Raw genomic sequence first — 20064 nt, 5'->3', positions numbered from 1 at the left:
CATGCATATATGCCCACGCAGAACAGAACAGTGCCTGGGTTGGCTGCTCAGTCCTTCATTTTGCTAGGCATCCATCCCTTCAGTTGCAGTCGCTCTGCTTTGCGCTCTGATTCAGAGGCGTTATTGCTCCCCACATCGAACAGCCAGTGCGCCAGACCCTTCGAAGCCATGGTCTGAGGCAGTGATTGCTTCAGAGTCGCGGCCAGGAATGACTTGTCTTTGCGATAAGCTTCTGGCCAAGAGTGGTGGAGTGGCGACCCTGTCATGGCGAATTTGTGCATGTAATCTGGGGCTGGAAAGATTTCTAACGTGAACTGCCTCTGTTCTTGATGGCTTGACGCGGCGTGCGATGTGAAGACATGCTTCGTGACCAGGGGTGGTGGTTGGTCTGGTGCAGCTGTCATAGACGGCCGATTGCTTTTAAGGCTGTTGAAGCTTTCCGAGTCGTCCAAATCGGCGATACATACGTCGGCATTCATTTGGTTCACGGGGATGTGATAAGTCAGAGGGCTGTATTCGACTAGTTTGCTTGCTGTGGCGGCCTCCTTGGTTACCGATATGAAGTTTGCATGGTAGCCCTATGGACGCATGTCGGGTTAGAACATGGGGGAAAGGTGAATGGCGAACTGAAGGCAAGACTGGAGGTAGTGTGAGAACTTACCGGCGTCATCTTGAAGACCTCGACAGGTCCGTATTGCTCCAAGACTTGCAAAACCGAGCGCCGCTCTGCAAAGGTAACCGGCGTGGGAGACACGAGGACTCTGATGGACCGCTCGGGGATGGAGCGCCGCCGCACAATATTGATAGCGGATGACATTGTAACGGCAGGATTTGTTGAAGGGGTCCGAGGTGGTATTTCCCGAGCTGTTGAGTGAGAGCTTCGAGTTGAGCAGTTGAGCAGTTGACGTCCAGCTTGAGCCTAGCCCGGCTCCCTGGGTGGGTCTCGGCTGCTGACTGGCAGAAGCTAGCATTGAAGTGGAGAGAAGATGGAAGCACCGCAGGGCTGTCAAGTGCATTCATACACCACCAGCTGCACTGTAGATAACTACATACTACCAGACATAACTACATCGTATCGTTGACCACCACAACACGACGCCAGATAGCTACACCTCACCAACGTCTTTTCCAAACAACACTATTTCATCATCGTTTCCACACCATCTCAAGTCTGATTCGACACAAGCTCCCACAAGCTGATGCGAACCCTTCCCGCCACCCTACGACCTGAGGTGCGGCCGGGAAGGTGAGCGCGGTGCCTCGTGTCCTGCTGCTCGACCGTTGCGCCGCGATTCCATACGCAAGAAGCCTGCACAAGACATAGCATTCTGTTGAGATGGCTACTCCAACGCCTATGAAGCATGCGCCCTCGCAGCAGGGTCGCACTCCGTCGCAGCTCGCGGCCGCGACTCCTCCGGTTTCGACGCCATTCTCCAACACGGCTCGAGCTGCCTTTTCTCCTCGAGGCCCGGGATCGTCTCCCCAGCAGGTCAAGAAATCCCCTGCTACCTCAACCCTCATGGGACACACGGGCATGGGAGCTTTCAACTTTGATAGTCCTTCGACTGCCGCTGCCATGGGCGCACTAGGAATGGGCGGCGGCTTCGACATTGGGCTGGATAACGTGGGTGTCGGCGGATTAGACGCAATTGGGGCTGCGCTTGCCAATGAAGATGACAAGATGAAGCGCCTCGATACAATATTGACGTTGTTGAGTGTTAGTGTGTCCCACCCGTCACACTGGATTTGCGCCGAAACTAATGCATTTTGGTAGGCCAAGAAAGGACTCGTGAGCGAAGCTAGTCTCGAACGTCTCGCGCAGCGCATTGGCCTAGAATTACTATCCGAAGAGCAAAGGACTCCCGACGGGCGCAAGACCAGAACATTGGCTATTGCTGGATCAGCTATTGCGCTTGATATTGTGCTTGACAACAATGTTGTTCAGAGCGTTTCCCTGGCCTACCACGGATCTGCCTCGTCTGTATCAAAACACATGGATGCTGCAGGCCGAATATTACTCAAAGACCTGAAACTGCTCCCAGGGCAAAGCCCATTGACGAAAACTCTGGAGAACTTTGCTTCCAACTTCGAACGTCTGGCTAGCTTGGACAAGCTGAGCATTGTGCCAGGACTCGACTGCCACGAAGCCTTGGCTGGCATTTATGTTAGCCTCGAGAGATTATACCAGTGGGATCTGTCAAATTTGCGAGAGGAGCAAGATATGAAGGCAAAATCAGATAAACATCTCTCGAATATGGTAATGTGTTCCAGGCATGGACGGCCCGTGATGCACGACCGAGATACAGTTGGACTCGCCATACAGTATTGGAGGGAGCTTCGGTTTATGCCACCCGTCGCCGATGGCACGTATACATACAACTACGAAAGCGGCAAAGTTTGGTCCCTTCTTCTCGGTTGTGCTCCGCTGGATGGCATGGGCGTCCCACCCGTGAGAGTCTCGGAGAACTGGATTTCGAAAGAGATTACCAAGCAGGATGCGATGATTGATCCTACAAAGACCATTCTGGACTGGCAGGAGCCTGATAATATCTCACTACCCCAGTCTGAAGATAACAAGGATGCCGGAATGGACCTCTTGCAGGCTGATCTTTCCACCACAAGAGTGCCCAGAGTCATGTTCACCGTCACGTTCGACCCGCCGGTTGTTCTGCCACAGAACGACTGGGCACGCCTTTACATGTATGCCAACGTCAATCCTCCCAACATCATCAATGAACCGAGCCAGCGTGGCCATCCCCCGGCGCCACCGACTTTTGACAGCCTGCTCTTCCCCTTCCCGTACGGGATGAAAGTCGACCCCAGTGAATCCCGAGCCATAACACGACAGCGACTAGTCCGCGTTTTGTTGAGCAATCGAATCGAGTCTGTCGTAAATCACAACAATACTCTCTATATTTACAAGCCCATCTACTCACAAACCGTTTCTGAGATGCCCTTCTCCCACCCCCGCCAATTACTCGATATGCTGCCGCTCTTGCGACAGTACGCCTTTGTGTCGACCCTGCTCGAAAACAGCTTCGGTTCCAAGACGAAGCCTGCTGAAATCCCTACCCAGGCGCAGCCAACAGGTATCAAGACCAAAAAGGATCGTCTGGCAGAGTACATGGATGGGCTGGAACCAGACGCATTCGGTGTGGACCATGCGGCCGATACAGATCTAGATGTCGTTCTCTGGGTTCATCCGGCGCCCCATATGCAGGTTGTTTTCCCAATGGGCAATTCCACCGCGAACATCTCCCTCAAGATCCTGGAAGGCGGAACTGTGGAAATTGTGGATGAGAATATTCTGGACTGCAACGACGACAACGGAGAGGTCAATCCCAGGAGGAAAGAATTCACGAGACAAAAGCTGGGCAGGGTATTGGAACTCATGGAGGATTTGTGCTTGTGGTCCGAATGGATACGGTTGAGGCTAGGGGCGACCTGACGAAGAGGAGACGACTTGATGATACCCTGGTGTAGAATAGTGCCAATTCACGGCATCAATACACGATACCGATAGCACACTTGTGAGTATGGGGGGTTAATTCCCCAACATCTGTGTTGTGCTGGTGGCATCATGCTGCTGCTACTGGCTCAAGAGCAAGGTCCAACTTGATTGCCAAAACAGTAGAATACGACAGGGACGAACGTCCGTCCAGGAACTACTGCACCTAAAATTAAAATACGTGATTCCGATGGGTGATTAACAAAGTATGAGTTTACATGTCTAGCTGAGCAAATACGGCCTCGTCGGACTTCAACTGCATGGTGGGATTTTGTACAAACACGGCTCACTATTAAAACGACATGCTATAACATCAGTCTATGAGCGCACGTTGCCGCGTTTCAGACAAATGAGTGTCTGTCATGTTTTGTTATTTTTTTTTCTTCTAAGAAATTGTATTTCGTTCGTCTAAACCGCCCTACTTCTCACACGTACAAAAAAGAGCAAACCAATGACCAGTGAATCGTAAAACCCTGTAAATAAAAGGAGATAATATATAAGTAGAATTACACCAGAATACCAGAATCAGATCTCCCCCATGCCATGCCAGTTGAGCCGACAACTGCAAAGTACGAAACCCCAAGCCTATCGAAGCTGCAGGCGTTCCCATTTAAAAAATTTACAGCATCATAGCGGCGACAGCACCGAGGACAACGAGGGCACTCAGGCTCTGCTTGGCAGCACCGCTGACAACAGTGGGAGGGCAGTTGGGACCGGTGCAGCCCCCGTTGTCGGTATTGGGTGCTGGGCTGCTGGGCTGCGCGCCGCACGAGGGCCCGACACAGGCCTGGGAGCCGCTGGGTCCGGGTTGGGGTTGGGCGATGCTGGTGCCGTTGCTGGTGCTGTTGTTGTTGTTGTTTCCGCCGCTGGGCTTGGCTGGCTGAGGAACGGAAACAATTGTCTGGGTGTTGTAGATGGTGGTCTTGGAAGGGTGGAAGGGGGGCGGAGCGGTGAATCCGCCCTTTGGACCAGTTGCTTCAGCGGGATGTGTCTCTTTGCCCGGATAGTATGTGGTGGGGACGACTTCGGTGGTAACCTTGCCGACGGGGCAGTTAGTGACACCAGGAGCGCAGCTGGTGATGGTGTAAGTCTTGGTCACCTTGGTGGTGATTGTGATCTTGTCAGGGCCCTTGCCGCCGTTGCCATTGTTACCGCCGTTTTGACCGCCATTGCCATTATTACCACCATTGCCACCATTGCCGCTGTTACCACCGTTGCCATTACCACCATTGCCATTGTTGCCGCTGTTGCCACCGTTACCGTTGTTACCGCCATTGGAGCCAGTTGGTACCGCCGTCTCGCCAGGGCAGTATGTGGTAGTGAAGACTTCGGTAGTGACCTTACCAACGGGGCAGTTGGTGACAGTAGGAGCGCAGCTGGTGATGGTATAAGTCTTGGTCACCTTGGTAGTGATAGTAGTCTTATCAAGGCCGTTACCACCGTTGGGGTTATTGCCGCTGTTACCACTGTTAGGGTTGTTACCGCCGTTACCACCGTTGGGGATGTTACCGCCATTACCACCGTTGGGGTTGTTAACGCTATTAGAGCCAGTTGGTACCGCCGTCTCCTCGCCGGGGCAGTACGTGGTAGTAAAGACTTCGGTAGTGACCTTACCAACAGGGCAGTTGGTAATGGTGGGAGCGCAGCTGGTAATAGTATAAGTCTTGGTCACCTTAGTAGTGATGGTAGTCTTTTCAGGGCCGTTACCGCCGTTACCGCCGTTGCCGGAAGTCTTGGTGGGCTTGGGGGCGGGAGTCTTGGTCTCGACAGCAGAGACGGGGCAGATGGTAATGTACAGAGGGAGAGTCACAGTGGTGACCTTGCCAACGGAGCAACTGGTGACGGTTGGTTGGCAGCTGGTGATGGTACGAGTAGAGGTGGTATACACAGTCGAGGTGGTCATTTCAACGGAAGAGGCAATTGTGGAGTTGGGCCATCTCGTTGACAAGCTGGGCACCGAGGTTGAGAAGGTGACGGGAACCTGGGTAGAAACGGTCGGAACAGTAGAGTCGGAGGATTTGGAGGCAATGCTGACACTAACAGAGCCAGCGCTCTTGGAGACCGTGCTCATGGTTGAGTTGGATGATTTCCAGGTCGAGGTGTTCTTGACAGACTTGGACGTGGACGAGGCCTCTGTGCTTGGTGTGGCAGAGGCCGTGGAAATCTCAGACTTGGATGTTGCAGAGGCTGTGGATATCTCAGACTTGGACGTGGACGAGGCCTTTGTGCTTGGTGTGGCAGAGGTCGTGGAAATCTCAGACTTGGATGCGGAAGACGACGCCATGGTGGTGGCAGTAGTGGAGGTGGAAGTAGTCTTGGGGGCGTCCTGGTTGAAGATGCGAATATCCTGAACCTTGAAGTAAACATCTTTAAAGGCATCAGGGTTCTGGCCAACGTAGTCTCGGCAGCTGTCACCATGCGTGTTCTTGCAGGTGCCCTCCCATGCTGAAAATTCAACGGGGTTGCCGCACATAGCAATGTTCAAGACAATTCGCTGGGGCTTGAAGATCTTGTCGATATTGCAAAGATCTTTCCTCAGATACATGGTCGGCGCACCCCAAGAGGAAGTATCGGGAGAGCTAGAGCCAATGTTCGAGGGAACCTGGTTTGGGAACCACGAGTAGATCTTGATGAAGTCGCTGGTCCACTCCATGGCATCTAGTTTCACACAAGAGTCAGCCAAGTTCCATCTCACCCAGCAAGTCATAAGCTTTGCATGTCGACTTACACACGCCACCACTACCACCCGAAGGACCATTATCCTTAACGACGCAGCCCTGGTTAAGCCACTGGGTACTGTAGTCTGTGTATTGGTTGTCACAGTTGGGGGTGATGAGGCCGCCGGATTGGTCTGCGCTGTCAATCCTGCAACTGCCATAGGCGGCTGTGTTAGCCATGTGAAAGGCGGGATTGTTGACGCCCCGGAGGTTCCAATTCTCGATGATGTCGATCTCGCCATCCTGCGGCCAGGTATCACCGACGGTCCAACTAATACATTTGTCAGTCAGTGTGAAAAGCACGATATGAAGCGAGAATACGACTTACAAGGCAGGCCAGGTGCCACACGCGCTCTGAGGCAGGTGAGTGAATCGGGCAATCATAAGGCCCTGGTTGAGTCTCGCCTTGGACTCCAGTCTCACACTGTCACGACCACGGAGTTTTGCGCCTTTTGCTATTGTCGTCTTGCTGTCAACCTTGAGGACAACCTCTTTATTCTGAACCGCGGCAAGTCCGGCATCGATGGCTTCCGTGCGACCCAGGTAGTTGACATATCCACTGTTGGGGTCGTCAAAGGTCATAAAATCGAACTTGTCAAAGAAGTTGGTCGAGTTGTAGGTGTCTTCGAGATACCACTGGACAGCGGCACCGTTGCCGGCCAAGGCCAGAGCCGCGGTACCCAAGGAAAGGAGTGATGGAGCCATTATAGTTTTTTTGATTTAGATTTGCAATTAACGAATGTGAAGGGCGAAACAATAAGTAACGAATGACTAAGACGTACGGTACGTCAGAGGACGAGCAGGGTGCTCTTGGATGCCAACGTGAGGCAAAGGACTAAGGATGCCTCTGCTACAAGAGAAACGACCAAGGAGAAAACCACAACCCCAACCAACGTTGGGTGGACAGCTGCTTTTGAACCATCTTGTCGGCGTTGGACCGAAGGGGTTGGGGGTCTACCTCGCGGTCCACGAGATGCGATGGCATCCCACGCGGCACATTCCGTATTGGTAATGGGCTGGGTAGAAATTACATAAATAGTACCCCATACATAATACAGAAGATATGAAATCGTCAACAAGGGCTGTTAGTTGATGGAGGCAGAAAACTGCTGCGTATGGCGGTGGGCTGGCCGAGGAACTCCACAGCACCGTCCAGCACCTGGAATGTATTACTGGTTCCCATGATGGAAGTCAATTTGCATGGCACGGGTATAGCCCACAGCATATTAGCTCACGTATAGACTGACCAGGCATCGTCTGTATGGACCGCATCTCGTAAGCTTGCAAAGCGTCTGAGTGACGGAGAGGGGAGGCAAGGAACTGTACAATACGAACACCATTCTTCACGCACATATCAGCATCGAAGAGTTCGATACACTTGTACTCCGTAGGACTGAATCAAACATAAATAAGCTTATTGAAGTGGAGGGATTGGGCCGCCAGCTCAAGTATCTTGACGGTCTCCCCTCCAGAGTGTCGGCGCGGCAGAGGTCGACCCCGTTGTCAACAATTTGGCCGCGAAGGAATCCGAATCTGGGTACCTCGGCCATGGCGAACGGGTCCATGGAGCCAAAAATGGGGTCTCCAGCCGCAGTCTATGGAGCTGCCCTTGAGTAGTAACTAGGGGGAGGTCTCGTCAACGTACAATACAACCGCTGAATTATTGTCAAAAAGATTATGTACTTGGCCCCGCTTCCCCCCGGAATACGTAACATTGATATTCTAACAGGTATTATGTATGTATATTCTAGGCCTACTAGGCCTGATAGGCGGGCACAGGTAGATTAATAGGGGATTAGGCTCTACTAAAAGGGACCTTTTTTAATGTGGGATTTACCTAATTATTTATATATTTATATGTAATTTAATACGGGCTATCTAATATTTAATTAGTTTAACCTACCCATGTCAGGTATCTGCGTGACAATAATTCAGGGGTTGCATTGTAGTCGCTGCACATGGCGGTTGTCCATGTATGGCTTTCGGCCAGGCTCAATTAGTCACCGCTAATGCAGGAACGTGGAACCAGATTGGACGACGTTTGAGTTTCCAATGCGATATCCTTGGCCTAGACGAAGCCGCCCTCCATTGACGTTTTCCACGATGTGGTGCACAACTGGGTATAATTAGTATAGCACATTGCGTATGGAGTTTTCGAATGGGTCCTCGATATGTTTTTGATGGAGCTGTGGCCGCGTCACCCCGGTATGGCATGGGCGCCGGGCGTGATTCATCGTGAGAGGCTTGGGGTAAATTCGAGAGCTTTTCATGGAACAGAATATCAGGGCGAAGCCAGGTTGCGATGATTCGATGGTGACTTGACGTTGGCAAGATAAATTTTGGCCGGACCCATGAGACCAGGATGCTGACAGGTGGTGCAGGCGAGCGGACGCCCGTTTCCGTAAAGAGCCAAGCGCCATGTTCCCGCCGCTTGATTCGATAGCCAGTTTCGTTCTGAGTCCCCCACCTGCCGCGAGTAAGTGTTTCGATGTACTGATTGCACTTCTCCATGAACTAAGTATTAACCATACAAATGTATAAAGAAATAAATGCCAGCAAATGAAGTGTTCCTTTCAGGATTTCTGACTTGATCTTCAATCGTCGTCTACGGCTCGGGGGCGTCACACCCCAAGCCGATGCACGCAGCCAGCCGGTTTAGGATATTGGTACTCTGGTCTAGAGTTTGATGGCTACTTCTGATTCCAAACTCTCCCTCCCAGTAAAATATGATGTTTGATGCCTGGGTCAAAATATACATTTAGTATTTTAACCATCTAATCGACTTTTTTGGGTTGTAGTAGCTCTACTAGGCTTCTCCAAGGCTTGACACTATACGGATGATCTCATCCGTCATTTATACTCACTCCGCCACGCCTGCGAGGCAAAAGCGCTTGTCTGTTTTGTCGCCCCCTCAACTATCGTGCAGAACGCTATGACATACGACAATGCATCAGCGTCCACTGGGCGACAGACACACTTGTCTTGCCAGAAACTGCGGACTTTGACCTCACATAGATAGACCAATGGATCTGTTTCTTTGCCCAGGTTGAATCGGGTATATTATTTGTTACATCTACTTGCTCCTAGGTATCAAAAGCAAGAGGCCGGGCAAGCCTATTGCCAACCGCATAACGCCATCATGTTGAAGAATCTCCTCATTTGGGAATCAATATTCCATACTAATGTTTGTCATGGAACTTCCAAAAAATAATTCACCCCCAAACGGGAGTGCTAAATGCATATATGTTGAATGCTCGCCAACCAACTGCCTTCCAAATCCAGTTCCCTAGCCCTCAGTTTCTCATAAACTTTTTGGGATGCAGATAAAACACACCTTTTGTCATCACCCCATCCCATAAACGCCGATGTTGAGATCGTATCCGGCTTGATTTTAATAAAGGAAATTTGAGACAAAACAATCATTCTCGTCGAATAAGAACACATAAACGATGTGCGAATATCAGTAAACACAATTCTTCATTCGTTACCTGCCCAAATATTCTCATGCGGCATCAGCTGAGCCGCAATGAAAAATAATTTATTTGGCATACTTGGTACGGAAGAACTTGGCAGCATTGACCATGTTGACCAGGGCCTCCTTGGTCTCCTTCCACTGACGAGTCTTAAGACCGCAGTCAGGGTCGATCCAGAGCTGTTCAGGCTTCAAGAACTGAAGCATTTCCTCGATGCGGTCACGAATCTCCTGCTCGCTAGGGACACGGGGAGAGTGGATGTCATAGACACCAGGTCCAATGTGTCGGGGGTATGCAGAGTCAACGAAGACGCGGAGGAGCTTGGCATCAGATTTGCTGTTCTCAATGGACAGGACATCGGCATCGAGAGCAGCAATGGCGTGGAAGAAGTCCTGGAACTCGGAGTAGCAGAAATGGGAGTGGATCTGGGTGGCATCCTCAACACCAGCGGTCGACAGCTTGAAGGCGTTGACGGCCCACTCAAGGTAGGCGTCACGCTCCTTGCCAGAGCGAAGAGGGAGACCTTCGCGGAGAGCAGGTTCATCGACCTGAATGACGTCGACACCAGCCTTCTCGAGGTCAACGACCTCGTCGCGGAGGGCAAGAGCAAGCTGCTGAGCCTGGACGGACTGGTGAATGTCATCACGAGGGAAAGACCATCGCAAGCAAGTGACGGGACCAGTCAGCATGCCCTTCATTGGCTTGCTAGAGACGGAAACAGCGTACTTGGACTCTTTGACGGTCATGGGGGCAGGTCTGGAGATATCACCGACGATAATAGGAGGTCGGACGCAGCGGGAACCGTAGCTCTGAACCCAGGCATGGGTGGTGAACGCATAACCGTTCAAGCGCTCACCAAAGTACTGAACCATGTCATTACGCTCCGGCTCGCCGTGGACGAAGACATCGAGGCCAAGCTCCTCCTGGATCTTGACGTTCTGCTTAATTTCCTCCTCAATGAACTTGTCATACTGCTCCTCAGTGATCTCACCCTTGGTGAACTTGTTTCGCTGGACACGAATCTCAGAGGTCTGAGGGAAGGAGCCGATGGTAGTGGTGGGGAAGAGGGGTAGGTTGAGCTTCTTCTGCTGAGCAGCAATACGGGCGGGGAATTGGGACAGACGCTCGTGGTCCTTGGCAGTGACCTTGGATTGGCGGTCTTTGACCTTGGGGTCGTTGGTGCGAGAGGAGGTGGCACGAGCCTGCATAGACTTGGCGTTGGCCTCAAGCTGTTCACGGACGGCAGCAGGGCCCTCGGTGACGGCCTTGGCAATGATGGCAATCTCAACAGCTTTCTCAGAGGCGAAAGAGAACCAGTCAGCAACCTCAGGATCCAGCTTCTTCTCGCTGGCCAGGGTGTGGGGGGTATGAAGGAGGGAGCTGGAGGTGGCGACAATCACGCGCTCCTTGCCAAGCTTCTGGATAGCGGACTCCACGGTCTCAATGGCACGCTTGAAGTTGGTCTTCCAGATGTTACGGCCGTCAACAACACCGGCAGAGAGAATGGTCTTGGGGCCTAGGGCAGCAGCAACAGTCTCCAGTTGCTCAGGGTTTCGGACAAGATCGATGTGGACGGCATAGATGTCCTTGGGGAGCAGGTCCAGGTTGTGCACAATGTCGCCGAAGTAGGTCGTAAAGACAAGCTTGGGGATCTTGTCACCCAGACTGGCCAGCTTCTCATAGGTAGGCTTGAAAGCAGCCTTTGTCTTGGCAGGAAGGTCGAAGACGAGGGTAGGCTCGTCAATCTGCACGGTCTCAGCACCAGCCTCCTTGAGCTTGACAAGGAGCTGCTCGTAAACAGGCAGGAGCTTGTTGAGAAGGTCAATGGGGTCAACAGTCTGGCCACGGTCGGCTTTGCCAAGGTGGAGGAAAGAAACAGGACCAACAAGGACGGGGCGAGTCTTGATACCAGCCTCCTTGGCCTCGTTGAATTCAACAACAGCCTTGGGGCTGTCGACCAACTTAAAGGTCTGGTTGTTCTGGAGAGTAGGCTTCACGTAGTGGTAGTTGGAATCGAACCACTTGACCATTTCAAGGCTGGGCACGTCAATGCCACCCTTCTGGTGGCCACGACCCATGGCAAAGTATTGGTCAACGCTGTCAAGGCCATCCTTGGTGTATCGCTGGGGAACAGCCTGAGAAGCTAGTGTTAGAACCGTGATGCCAATAAGAATGAGCCAGAGGGGTAGTAAAAACTCACACCAAAGTCCTGAATGTGGCAGAGGACCTGGTCATACAGAGCGAAGTCGTTGCTGGGGATGACGTCGACGCCAGCATCTTTCTGGATCTTCCAGTGGGCAAGTCGCAGGCGCTTTGCCTCGGCAAGGAGGTCAGCCTGAGAGATCTTTCCACCCCAGTCTATGGCTAGTGTTAGATAATTGCTCTTCCTCTGTTTCCCATAATGACAATGGGTTGGTGGCTCAACTCACAGGCCTCGGTGGCCTTTTTCAGGTCACGGTTAACTCCCATGCGGGGGAAGCCGAGAATCGCAGACTGGACCATCTTGACGACTGGCTTTAGGCTCTCAAATATGTGATGGTGGTATTAAGAAGCTCTGGTGAGAAAACAGATCCAAGTTAGCTACAGCAAGCTCGCAAGTGTTCTTTCGCTACTGCTGGCGAAAGATAAAATACACGCACGCGGTAGATCGGGGTGGACGCCCGATGAGGGGTATGAAGGAGATGATGCTAACCTCGAAGATGTAGAGCCTTGGATGCCACAGTAGATCGACACCTAAGACGACTCTCTGTGAAGGGGGATAATAAGGGGGAAGGGTATGGTGAAGAGCTTGGGGAGAGGGAAAAGGAGGAAAATAGACGAAGAGAACTGGGAGGGGAAGAAATAAAAAGAAGAGCGGCGATCAAGACGACAGCTTGGCGGAAACACGGCTAAAGCGACAAGCGTCAGACGAGAAAAAATGGCGCCGAAAGCGGGGGAGGGGTTAAGTGAGATGGGACCACTAAACACGTATCGCCCATTTTTTCACCACGTATCGCCCCTTAGTCCTAATCCGGCAAAGTATCTTTATATATAATTTTTTACAGCTGCGTTGTTTGCAGAGCGATTTGTTTGAATTGGTACGGTGTATGGAGGCAAAACAGGGTGATTACAGGGAAGATAATAGGCTTTGTGAAAGTTAAGCGCAGACTTTGTTGATTTATGTTGTGTTAGATTACTCTGAGTTTTTTAGGGTGCGACTCACGTGGTCGCGAGTCGCTGTTATTATTGCGTGCTTTTGCCGGCGTGTAAGGTCATGAATCACCTCTTAAGCTAGTAGATTTAACGTATTATGATGCGTGTACACAGTGTTTTTAGAATTATGTGTTACTGTTAAATTAGCTAGGTACGGCTATTAATTGTGTTATTAGTGGGTCCTGGTGATTAACTAGCCTTTTTTTTATTTTTTTATTATAATTTAATATATAATTTTTACTGTAAAGATACCAAGGAAATTTCATACAGCCACACAAGGCTGCAAGGCTACTACCGTGCCACACAACACCACTATAAAGAATTTCACAATAGTAGCACAATTTCAACCTTTTCAACACACAACGCAACGCAACATCACAACGCAACCCTTCTTATCAATACCTTCAATTTGCCCTGCCTGTCATGTCATCCTTTAATTTACAGCCATTTTATACGACCGCAGAAGAAGCTATCAACGCTATTACCGCCTAACAAGCCAGCGAGGGATTTGTAGCGGTCAAATCTGGTGGCAGCTATTCAAAGCGGAAGGCAACAGAACCAGCACAGCGGCACATAATAAGGCTATGAAATTGAACAGACGCAAGCCACACCAAATTTGTATGAGTGGAGCGTCCTTCCAAATTAGGACTAAGGGGCGATACGTGGTGAAAAAATGGGCGATACGTGTTTAGTGGTCCAGTGAGATGAGAGCATGGGCGCGTCAATAACTTGTTACTCCGTGCATAGCAGCTCATGTGCGCTCGGTACTCCGTACGGAGTACCAGACTCGAGCAGTGACTGGCAAACCCGGCCAGTTTCGAAGATCCGTTCTCCGTACCAAAATCTGGTCGCTGACGGGTACGATTTCCCCCCTTTCCCTGTTTGTCGGTCCTACCTACTTAGAATGAACGACGATCCGGCCCAACCAGCCGACACTCGTTGGCCCTTCTCTTGAGTTGTGGTCCGGCTTCCTTTTTTTCTGTCCTGTCCTGCGCCATGCAATGTTGGTTGCCCGAGGCCGATATGTGGCGAGCGCTGCCACTCTCTGCTCCTCCTCATCGCTGGCTACCAGACGGAGCATGCGGTACAAGAATGCAATTCCGGCTTCTGCGTACTAAAGTATGCGGTCGATAACTAAGCTGGCGACGTCTCCACTTGAGCCCAGGGAGGCGATGGAGTAGTGTGCTAATAAGCATCAGCAGGCATTCATTTTCGAGCATGGCAGTTGACGCCTTGCTAAATCAGGAATTTGCCGAGCACCACCCATGGTGAATTAATTGCTCGGGACCCAGTCAATTCACAACCGATGTGTAATGCACTCCATACGAAGTACCAAAAACCAAAAAGGACATGAGAAAGCACCACCTTCCAGCCATCGACGTCAGTATCACCAGGATTTCATTCCCACATCCTGTCCGGCATGCCAGAGTGGACCGACTGTGCTATTATCTCTTTGAAGCTCGAGCACCTTGTGGAGTGCCAAGCCCAGGGGTCAAAGGCCAATCAGACAGCTTTAGTTAAAGGGTACTTTTATTTACTAAGAAATTAGGTAATAATAATTATACTAGTAACCTTATTAAATATAAAAAGCTACTTATTATACTAATTTTATCTGCCTAATAAAAGCCTTAATTAGGGCTTACTAGCTTATAGTTTTTAGTATTAATTATTTTAGTATTAGTAATATTTTTTATATACTTATAAACTTTAATTCCCTTAATAAATAACTTTATATAGTATTTATTAGTAAAATTTTTCTTTTAAAGAACATATACCGGTTATATTCCTTACTGTGTATAGGGTAGCGGGGCCCCCACAAGGTGCTCGAGCTTCAAAGAGATTCGAGCTGGTTGCCTCTTTCTCTACCCGTTCGTGTTCTAATTGCAGCGATTGTAGAGATGCCACTTGCTCCTAGGATCCGCCATTTCCAACCTGGCCAGAGTTTTTTTACTCGTATTAGATGTGTATGTGTGTACATGTTATGTATGATGGCTAGGCAAGCATAAAACCCCCCTTTGGCTCCTGGCACAGAACTTTCTCGAACTATGGAACAGACGATGCGTCCATCATCTCTGCGCCTGCTCCGCATACAACATTTGCTTCGACATGCCGGGCGCTTTGGCTTACCTATTTAATGCTTCTGTCATTAATACTCTGTATCCTGTTTGTAGCAAGACCCTCGCCCCAAAATACGGTGGCCAGTGCCGTACCCGTATGCAGTTTCGAGATGTGACAAAGGCACCGGCTCGGCGAGTTCCGTTGCTGGCTAGACTTGCGTATTCAACCCGCTGGTATCAAGGAAGGAGTGCATCTCATGACGAGGGCAGGCGATTGATGCGACAGATTGGTAGAAGGTATGGGTATCGGTGTTATTCTGATTCTTAATTTTCTCCAGTTAACATGATGACGAGGTTCGGACCAAGCAGATTCTGGTGAAATCAAACTCCCCGGACACAATTCGTTCTATGTATATGCCGTCACACAAAATGTGCATTCGTCCAGTTATGCCCATGTCTAGCCTTCGAGGTGTCCCGTTTTGGAACTTGTCACGGATGCAATCACCGTCTGTTGTCTCTAGTTGCTTTCGTCGTCACGCCTCATCGGACAAAGCTCCCAAGAGCAATGGCAGCCATCTGCTCTGGCTTCCCATCAACCTTGACCTTCTCAACGCGTATCCAAGAGTCGCCAGGGATGCCAATCAAACACGAGCCATCCTGTTGAAGCACCACCTTCATCTCACGCCGCCCCGCCCTCTTCTCATCTGCACCCTCATGCTCGCATACCAACCTGCCCTCCCCGCCTTGCCGCAACACGTCTCCCTGTACCACTGGCCCAGCATCCAAGAAAATGACTCTCTTCCTGACGCCCCTATCACTAACCGCATGTGTCCACACCGACCCCAGCACCCTAACCCTTCTAGCAAACTGCTCTGCCGTCCACGCAGACCAGTGTATCTGTCCGTCTGCCTTTGTAATCTTTGGTGCGTGGACGAGTTGCTTGCCTTGCAGCGCGGCCGCTTTCCAGCCCACGTCCTCCCGGGGCGCAACATGAACACCGTCGCGCAATCCCTGGATCAGCATCTCTGCGCCTTCAACCGCCGCAGCAGACAGGACCTCTTGGAACGAGGCGTCCGGCGCGATGGGTATGCCCGGCGCGGGGCTCTGCGCAAGAATAGTCCCGTGGTCAAAGGCCCTGTCATCCAGAGTCTGTAGCGATACCCCCATGTGCGTGTCTCCCCTGAGGAGGGCGTGGTGAATTGGCGCCGGGCCGCGGAGGCTGGGGGCTTCTCATTAGTAGTGCTTCACTTGGGTGCTGCAGGGTGAGCTGTCTAACATACTCGGGCAACAAGGACGGGTGGACATTCAGACCTCCGTATTTGGCGGATGCCAGGATCCGAGGGGGGACGAAGAGCCCGAAAGACACGACAATGACTAGATTTGTGCCGTCGGGGAGCTTGTCCATGTTAATGTTTTTTTTTCAGCCTGTCAGGCGGGTGGACTTACATCCCATTTCCGAAACGTCTCCCGCTGGTGGATTGGGAGGTTGAGTTGTTCTGCGAGTATTTTGCAGGGCACTACGATATCAGCACGCGGTATTGTAGAGGCATCATGATGCACCACCGCCTCTGTTCGCAGACAATACTTGGCTGCATGTACTTTTTACTCCCGGAGGCTTGAAAAACAAACAGGAGTGCAGTAGAAGAACCTCGAAGCCCAGAAAATAAGATAGAGGGGAAAACGACGGGGGAGCAGAATCCTCACCTTCACGAACCGTCCTGAGGCCCCTTCCTGTCCTCCTGCCCGGCAATACCATCACATCCAGTGCCTCTACCAACGCCCTGTTCTTCACATGTTCGCGGTGCAGGGCCCTCAGGGACTCGCAGCTGAATGCGTCCGAGCCACAGAACAATATCCTCAAGGGATCCGAGGCCTTGCGCGAGCTGTGTCGCCGTTGAAAAGGGGCGTATGGCGGCGGGAGGCGAAGGCAAGCTTGGGCCCTATTTATGAGGCGGAACATGGCGGACGGATCATATTTTCTATTTCTACCTGTATGTTTGGCGAAGAAGTGGATCCATCGTCTGGCGGGTATGAGGGTGCCAGTTGGTGATGACTGTGCGTGGTGAACTTGGGAGTCGTGTGGTTGATGTTCGCGTTTGGCGAGAAAGCACGGTTATGTGCATAATCGGACCCCTGACGAACGCGGATGGGGCGTGAATTCGCCAGCCCATCCTGCATTTGACGCACATGTTCCTATCTTATTGACGAGTCCGATGCTGTATGCTAGGAAGTAAAACCAGTTTACACTATACTTACCGTCTTTTTTCTTTTGTTTTTTTCTTATTTGATTTTCTTTTCCTTTGTTTGTTCATCCTTCGAGCTGGCCATCCAAAGGTCCGCCAGAGCAAGAAACAGTTGACTCGTACCTCTCCATACCGCATGTAACTGTACAGACAACCCTATGTCTGAAAAATACTATAGCCAGAGAAATGGAATCCACATGTCGCGCCTGGGGGGCAGTTTTTTTCCTTCATTTTTTATTATTGTTGTTTCTATTTTGATTTTGTTCCCCAACTTCACAGAGCATTGAGCAGGGTAGGTCCCTGTAGTGGCGGGCTTCTTGCAGTGACATCCCAGCGCGCTTTGCTATGCTCTCGAACGTACATATGTAAGATGGTTTCAAATGACCTGCGCCGTGTTTCTTGGCCAGAACTATTACGAAAAGATTCCTACACTGGGAATATATCTTAATTTTAAAGGCTACCCTAGATAGGATCAGTATTGTGGTTGCGAGTGTCGCAGTCACCACATCGAACCTGCCGCTCCAAGTACGTAGGCCCAGAAGCTCGAAACCAGCCGACAGGAAACACTTATTTTTCTTTTCAAATCGCAATGCTTTGGTACGATATTCTATATCCTTTACAGCGAGGAACAATCCGATCCTGGAGAAAGGTTCTATACAAGGGACTTATCGTCTTGACCAAAGGCTAATGTTTCCAAGCCCCCGTTGCACCAAGGGTGATGATGATACACATAAGAGGTGATCAACGGTCCCTAATGCCGGTCTATTGCTTTTCCAAAATCGGCAGGGTAACACGATAGCTTTGGACTCTTGTCAAATGAAGCTTTAAACAGCCCGCCATCAGCGTCTTTGTGTCCCTAGGATAACCCAGATGGCCTCGTTCATCCTTCTGCAGGCATAGTCTCAAACCGCTCGTCCATCACAGCTGGCAGAATCGAGACAAGTAACTGGCGCCTAAGATGAGGGGAAGTAATTTGCAGAGGTAGTCGACATGCTATATTGAAGATGCTTTGGCCGGTTCGTCAATTTTCGCCCGGGACTTTCCGTCGCCTTCAAATTGGACAGAAGCGGACAGGCACAAATAAAGCTACGGATAGATTCCGCATTACTGGCATCTCTTCCCGACTCGTCGTGTCTTTGCCTGTCCGATATTAATCCAAGCAGGCCGACAATTATGCTACTCCACGTACCGTGATTTCCAGTAAACGGGAAGCAAGTTGAACTCACGGGTTTGAAAGAAACTCTTTCCAGCTCAGAGGCCAACGAGAAGCATGTATTTGACCATCTGAAGGAAGAAAATGCCATCCATATTCCTTGGGAGGAGCCATCCCCCAGCCACCTCGCCTTCGTCTTGAACATGATGTCTTTCTTCTCCGAGACTCCAGCACAAAAAACAGCCTATTTGAAAAGAAGAATGAGGAAGCCCGCCATGAAAACAATAGTCCGCCCGATATCCAGTCCAGCAGCGCCGGCAACGCCAATATCCCACCACCATCATCACCCTTCAACACTCCAATTGCAGCCCACTGTCCAGCACTCCCCGACCAAATCAACCTCCCAGACCGGTTGCTCAATGACGACCACGCTCCCCACGTTCACGGCCGCCCTCCTACCCAAGCCCGTCAATCGGCCCTCCCCAGCAAGTATGTACGCCTTCAAATCACCAGATCCCCCCGATTTCCCCCTAGCCAGATACATGTGCTCGCCGGGACTGATCTCCTCCACCGTCAGCCTCAGCACAGAGTCTTCGTCCCGCGTCCCCTCCCACCCCTTCACTTCAGACAGCCACCCCTGCAACTGGGCAGCATGTCCGCCGGGCAGATATTTCGCGCCGCGATGTTGGGGCGAGAACGCCCCGTGGAGGACGGGAAGCAACGTCTCATTATCAGTAGGCTTGAAGCGTGGCGCCGGTTGAAAGACGGGTTGGTGTCGACGGCTCGGCCCCCCGTACTCCCCCGGAGACTCTGACCCGTTGCCCTCTGCTGGGGATGCGTGTCCCCGCGCAGGCGTGGCCGCCTGCTCCGGAGGACTACTATCGAGGGAGCTCGACGGCGCGGGGGGCGAGATAGATACCCTTCGCCTCTTGGCCTCCCTCCCATCCGGCGACAGGGGCGACGACTCGGTGCCGGGGAGGACACCCTCGACATCCTCTCCTGAAGAGTACTGGCTTTGAGAAAGGCGCTCCGTATCCTGCGACATCAAGTCGTCGGACTTCATCTCAATGATATCCTGTAACCGGCTTCCCTTGGGCTCCGCCTCGACCCGTGGCGACGAGTCACACGACTCGTCGCCGTCTTCATCGACATCCTCGAGGTCATGCGCCCGGCGCTGCGCATGCTGCGGTACAGAGGACGAGCCGAAGCGCGGCGTTGACTGGAACTGCTGCGATGCCTGCGGCGCCGGGGTTTCTGAGGCAGATGGCCGTTTGGCCAGCAGGAACCGCCGCGGAGTAGGTGTCTTGGCGAGTTAACAACGAGTCGTTCTTTCTGGACACTGGCATCTTGGAAGACGAGGTTGGATCTGAAAGGGCGGGCTTACCGTGGGTGGCGGGTTCATGCTCTGTAGTTCACGTCATGGTGCTTTAAATGCTGTCCGGTTTGGTGGTGCGTGAGAGCAAAGTGCCCGACTTGGTGAATGGTCCATTAATGCCGCGACTAGACCAGGCGTCATTCTGCCTTGCGCGGCACCATCTCGTGAGCGAACGACGCCATGCCTGAATTTGCATATTTTGTCTGTTGCCTACAATTATTCATGACTTCTAGCAATGTTTCTTTTTTTTTTTTTTTTTTCTCACCTCTGAGGCTTCCTACAGTCATCCATCACCTCCGGCAGCAAAGTAGCGGCAGAGGCTGCAATCACCAAACTAGTTCACAGG

At 51.4% G+C, this 20064-nt stretch overlaps 6 protein-coding genes across 6 annotated transcripts; 1 reads left to right on the top strand and 5 right to left on the bottom strand.

Moving 5' to 3' along the window:
* Window positions 1–47: 47 nt before the first annotated feature.
* On the bottom strand, window positions 48–817 carry MAA_02828 (uncharacterized protein; the record flags this gene model as incomplete). The annotated part of the gene is made up of 2 exons (XM_007820826.1): window positions 48–578; window positions 662–817. The coding sequence occupies 2 exons, from the start codon at window positions 815–817 to the stop codon at window positions 48–50; spliced, it is 687 nt and encodes a 228-aa protein (XP_007819017.1).
* Window positions 818–1336: 519 nt separating this feature from the next.
* On the top strand, window positions 1337–3448 carry MAA_02827 (Mediator complex, subunit Med1; the record flags this gene model as incomplete). Its single annotated transcript, XM_007820825.1, has 2 exons — window positions 1337–1717; window positions 1775–3448. 2 exons carry the CDS (start codon window positions 1337–1339, stop codon window positions 3446–3448), a joined length of 2055 nt encoding a protein of 684 aa, XP_007819016.1.
* A 679-nt stretch (window positions 3449–4127) lies between these two features.
* Window positions 4128–6930, bottom strand: MAA_02826 (glycoside hydrolase family 16 protein; the record flags this gene model as incomplete). The annotated part of the gene is made up of 3 exons (XM_007820824.1): window positions 4128–6166; window positions 6237–6496; window positions 6554–6930. 3 exons carry the CDS (start codon window positions 6928–6930, stop codon window positions 4128–4130), a joined length of 2676 nt encoding a protein of 891 aa, XP_007819015.1.
* A 2833-nt stretch (window positions 6931–9763) lies between these two features.
* MAA_02825 (5-methyltetrahydropteroyltriglutamate-homocysteine methyltransferase) lies at window positions 9764–12200 on the bottom strand (the record flags this gene model as incomplete). Its single annotated transcript, XM_007820823.1, has 3 exons — window positions 9764–11833; window positions 11899–12056; window positions 12128–12200. 3 exons carry the CDS (start codon window positions 12198–12200, stop codon window positions 9764–9766), a joined length of 2301 nt encoding a protein of 766 aa, XP_007819014.1.
* A 3287-nt stretch (window positions 12201–15487) lies between these two features.
* MAA_02824 (methionyl-tRNA transformylase) lies at window positions 15488–16352 on the bottom strand (the record flags this gene model as incomplete). The annotated part of the gene is made up of 2 exons (XM_007820822.1): window positions 15488–16166; window positions 16228–16352. The coding sequence occupies 2 exons, from the start codon at window positions 16350–16352 to the stop codon at window positions 15488–15490; spliced, it is 804 nt and encodes a 267-aa protein (XP_007819013.1).
* Window positions 16353–18686: 2334 nt separating this feature from the next.
* Window positions 18687–19745, bottom strand: MAA_02823 (uncharacterized protein; the record flags this gene model as incomplete). The annotated part of the gene is made up of 2 exons (XM_007820821.1): window positions 18687–19646; window positions 19728–19745. The coding sequence occupies 2 exons, from the start codon at window positions 19743–19745 to the stop codon at window positions 18687–18689; spliced, it is 978 nt and encodes a 325-aa protein (XP_007819012.1).
* Between the last annotated feature and the right edge of the window lie 319 nt (window positions 19746–20064).

This window comes from Metarhizium robertsii (genome assembly GCF_000187425.2).
Source record: "Metarhizium robertsii ARSEF 23 chromosome Unknown MAA_Scf_4, whole genome shotgun sequence".
NCBI lineage: Eukaryota > Fungi > Ascomycota > Sordariomycetes > Hypocreales > Clavicipitaceae > Metarhizium > Metarhizium robertsii.
The sequence above is the reverse complement of the archived record's forward strand: the minus strand, read 5'-3'. Positions and strand labels throughout refer to the sequence as shown.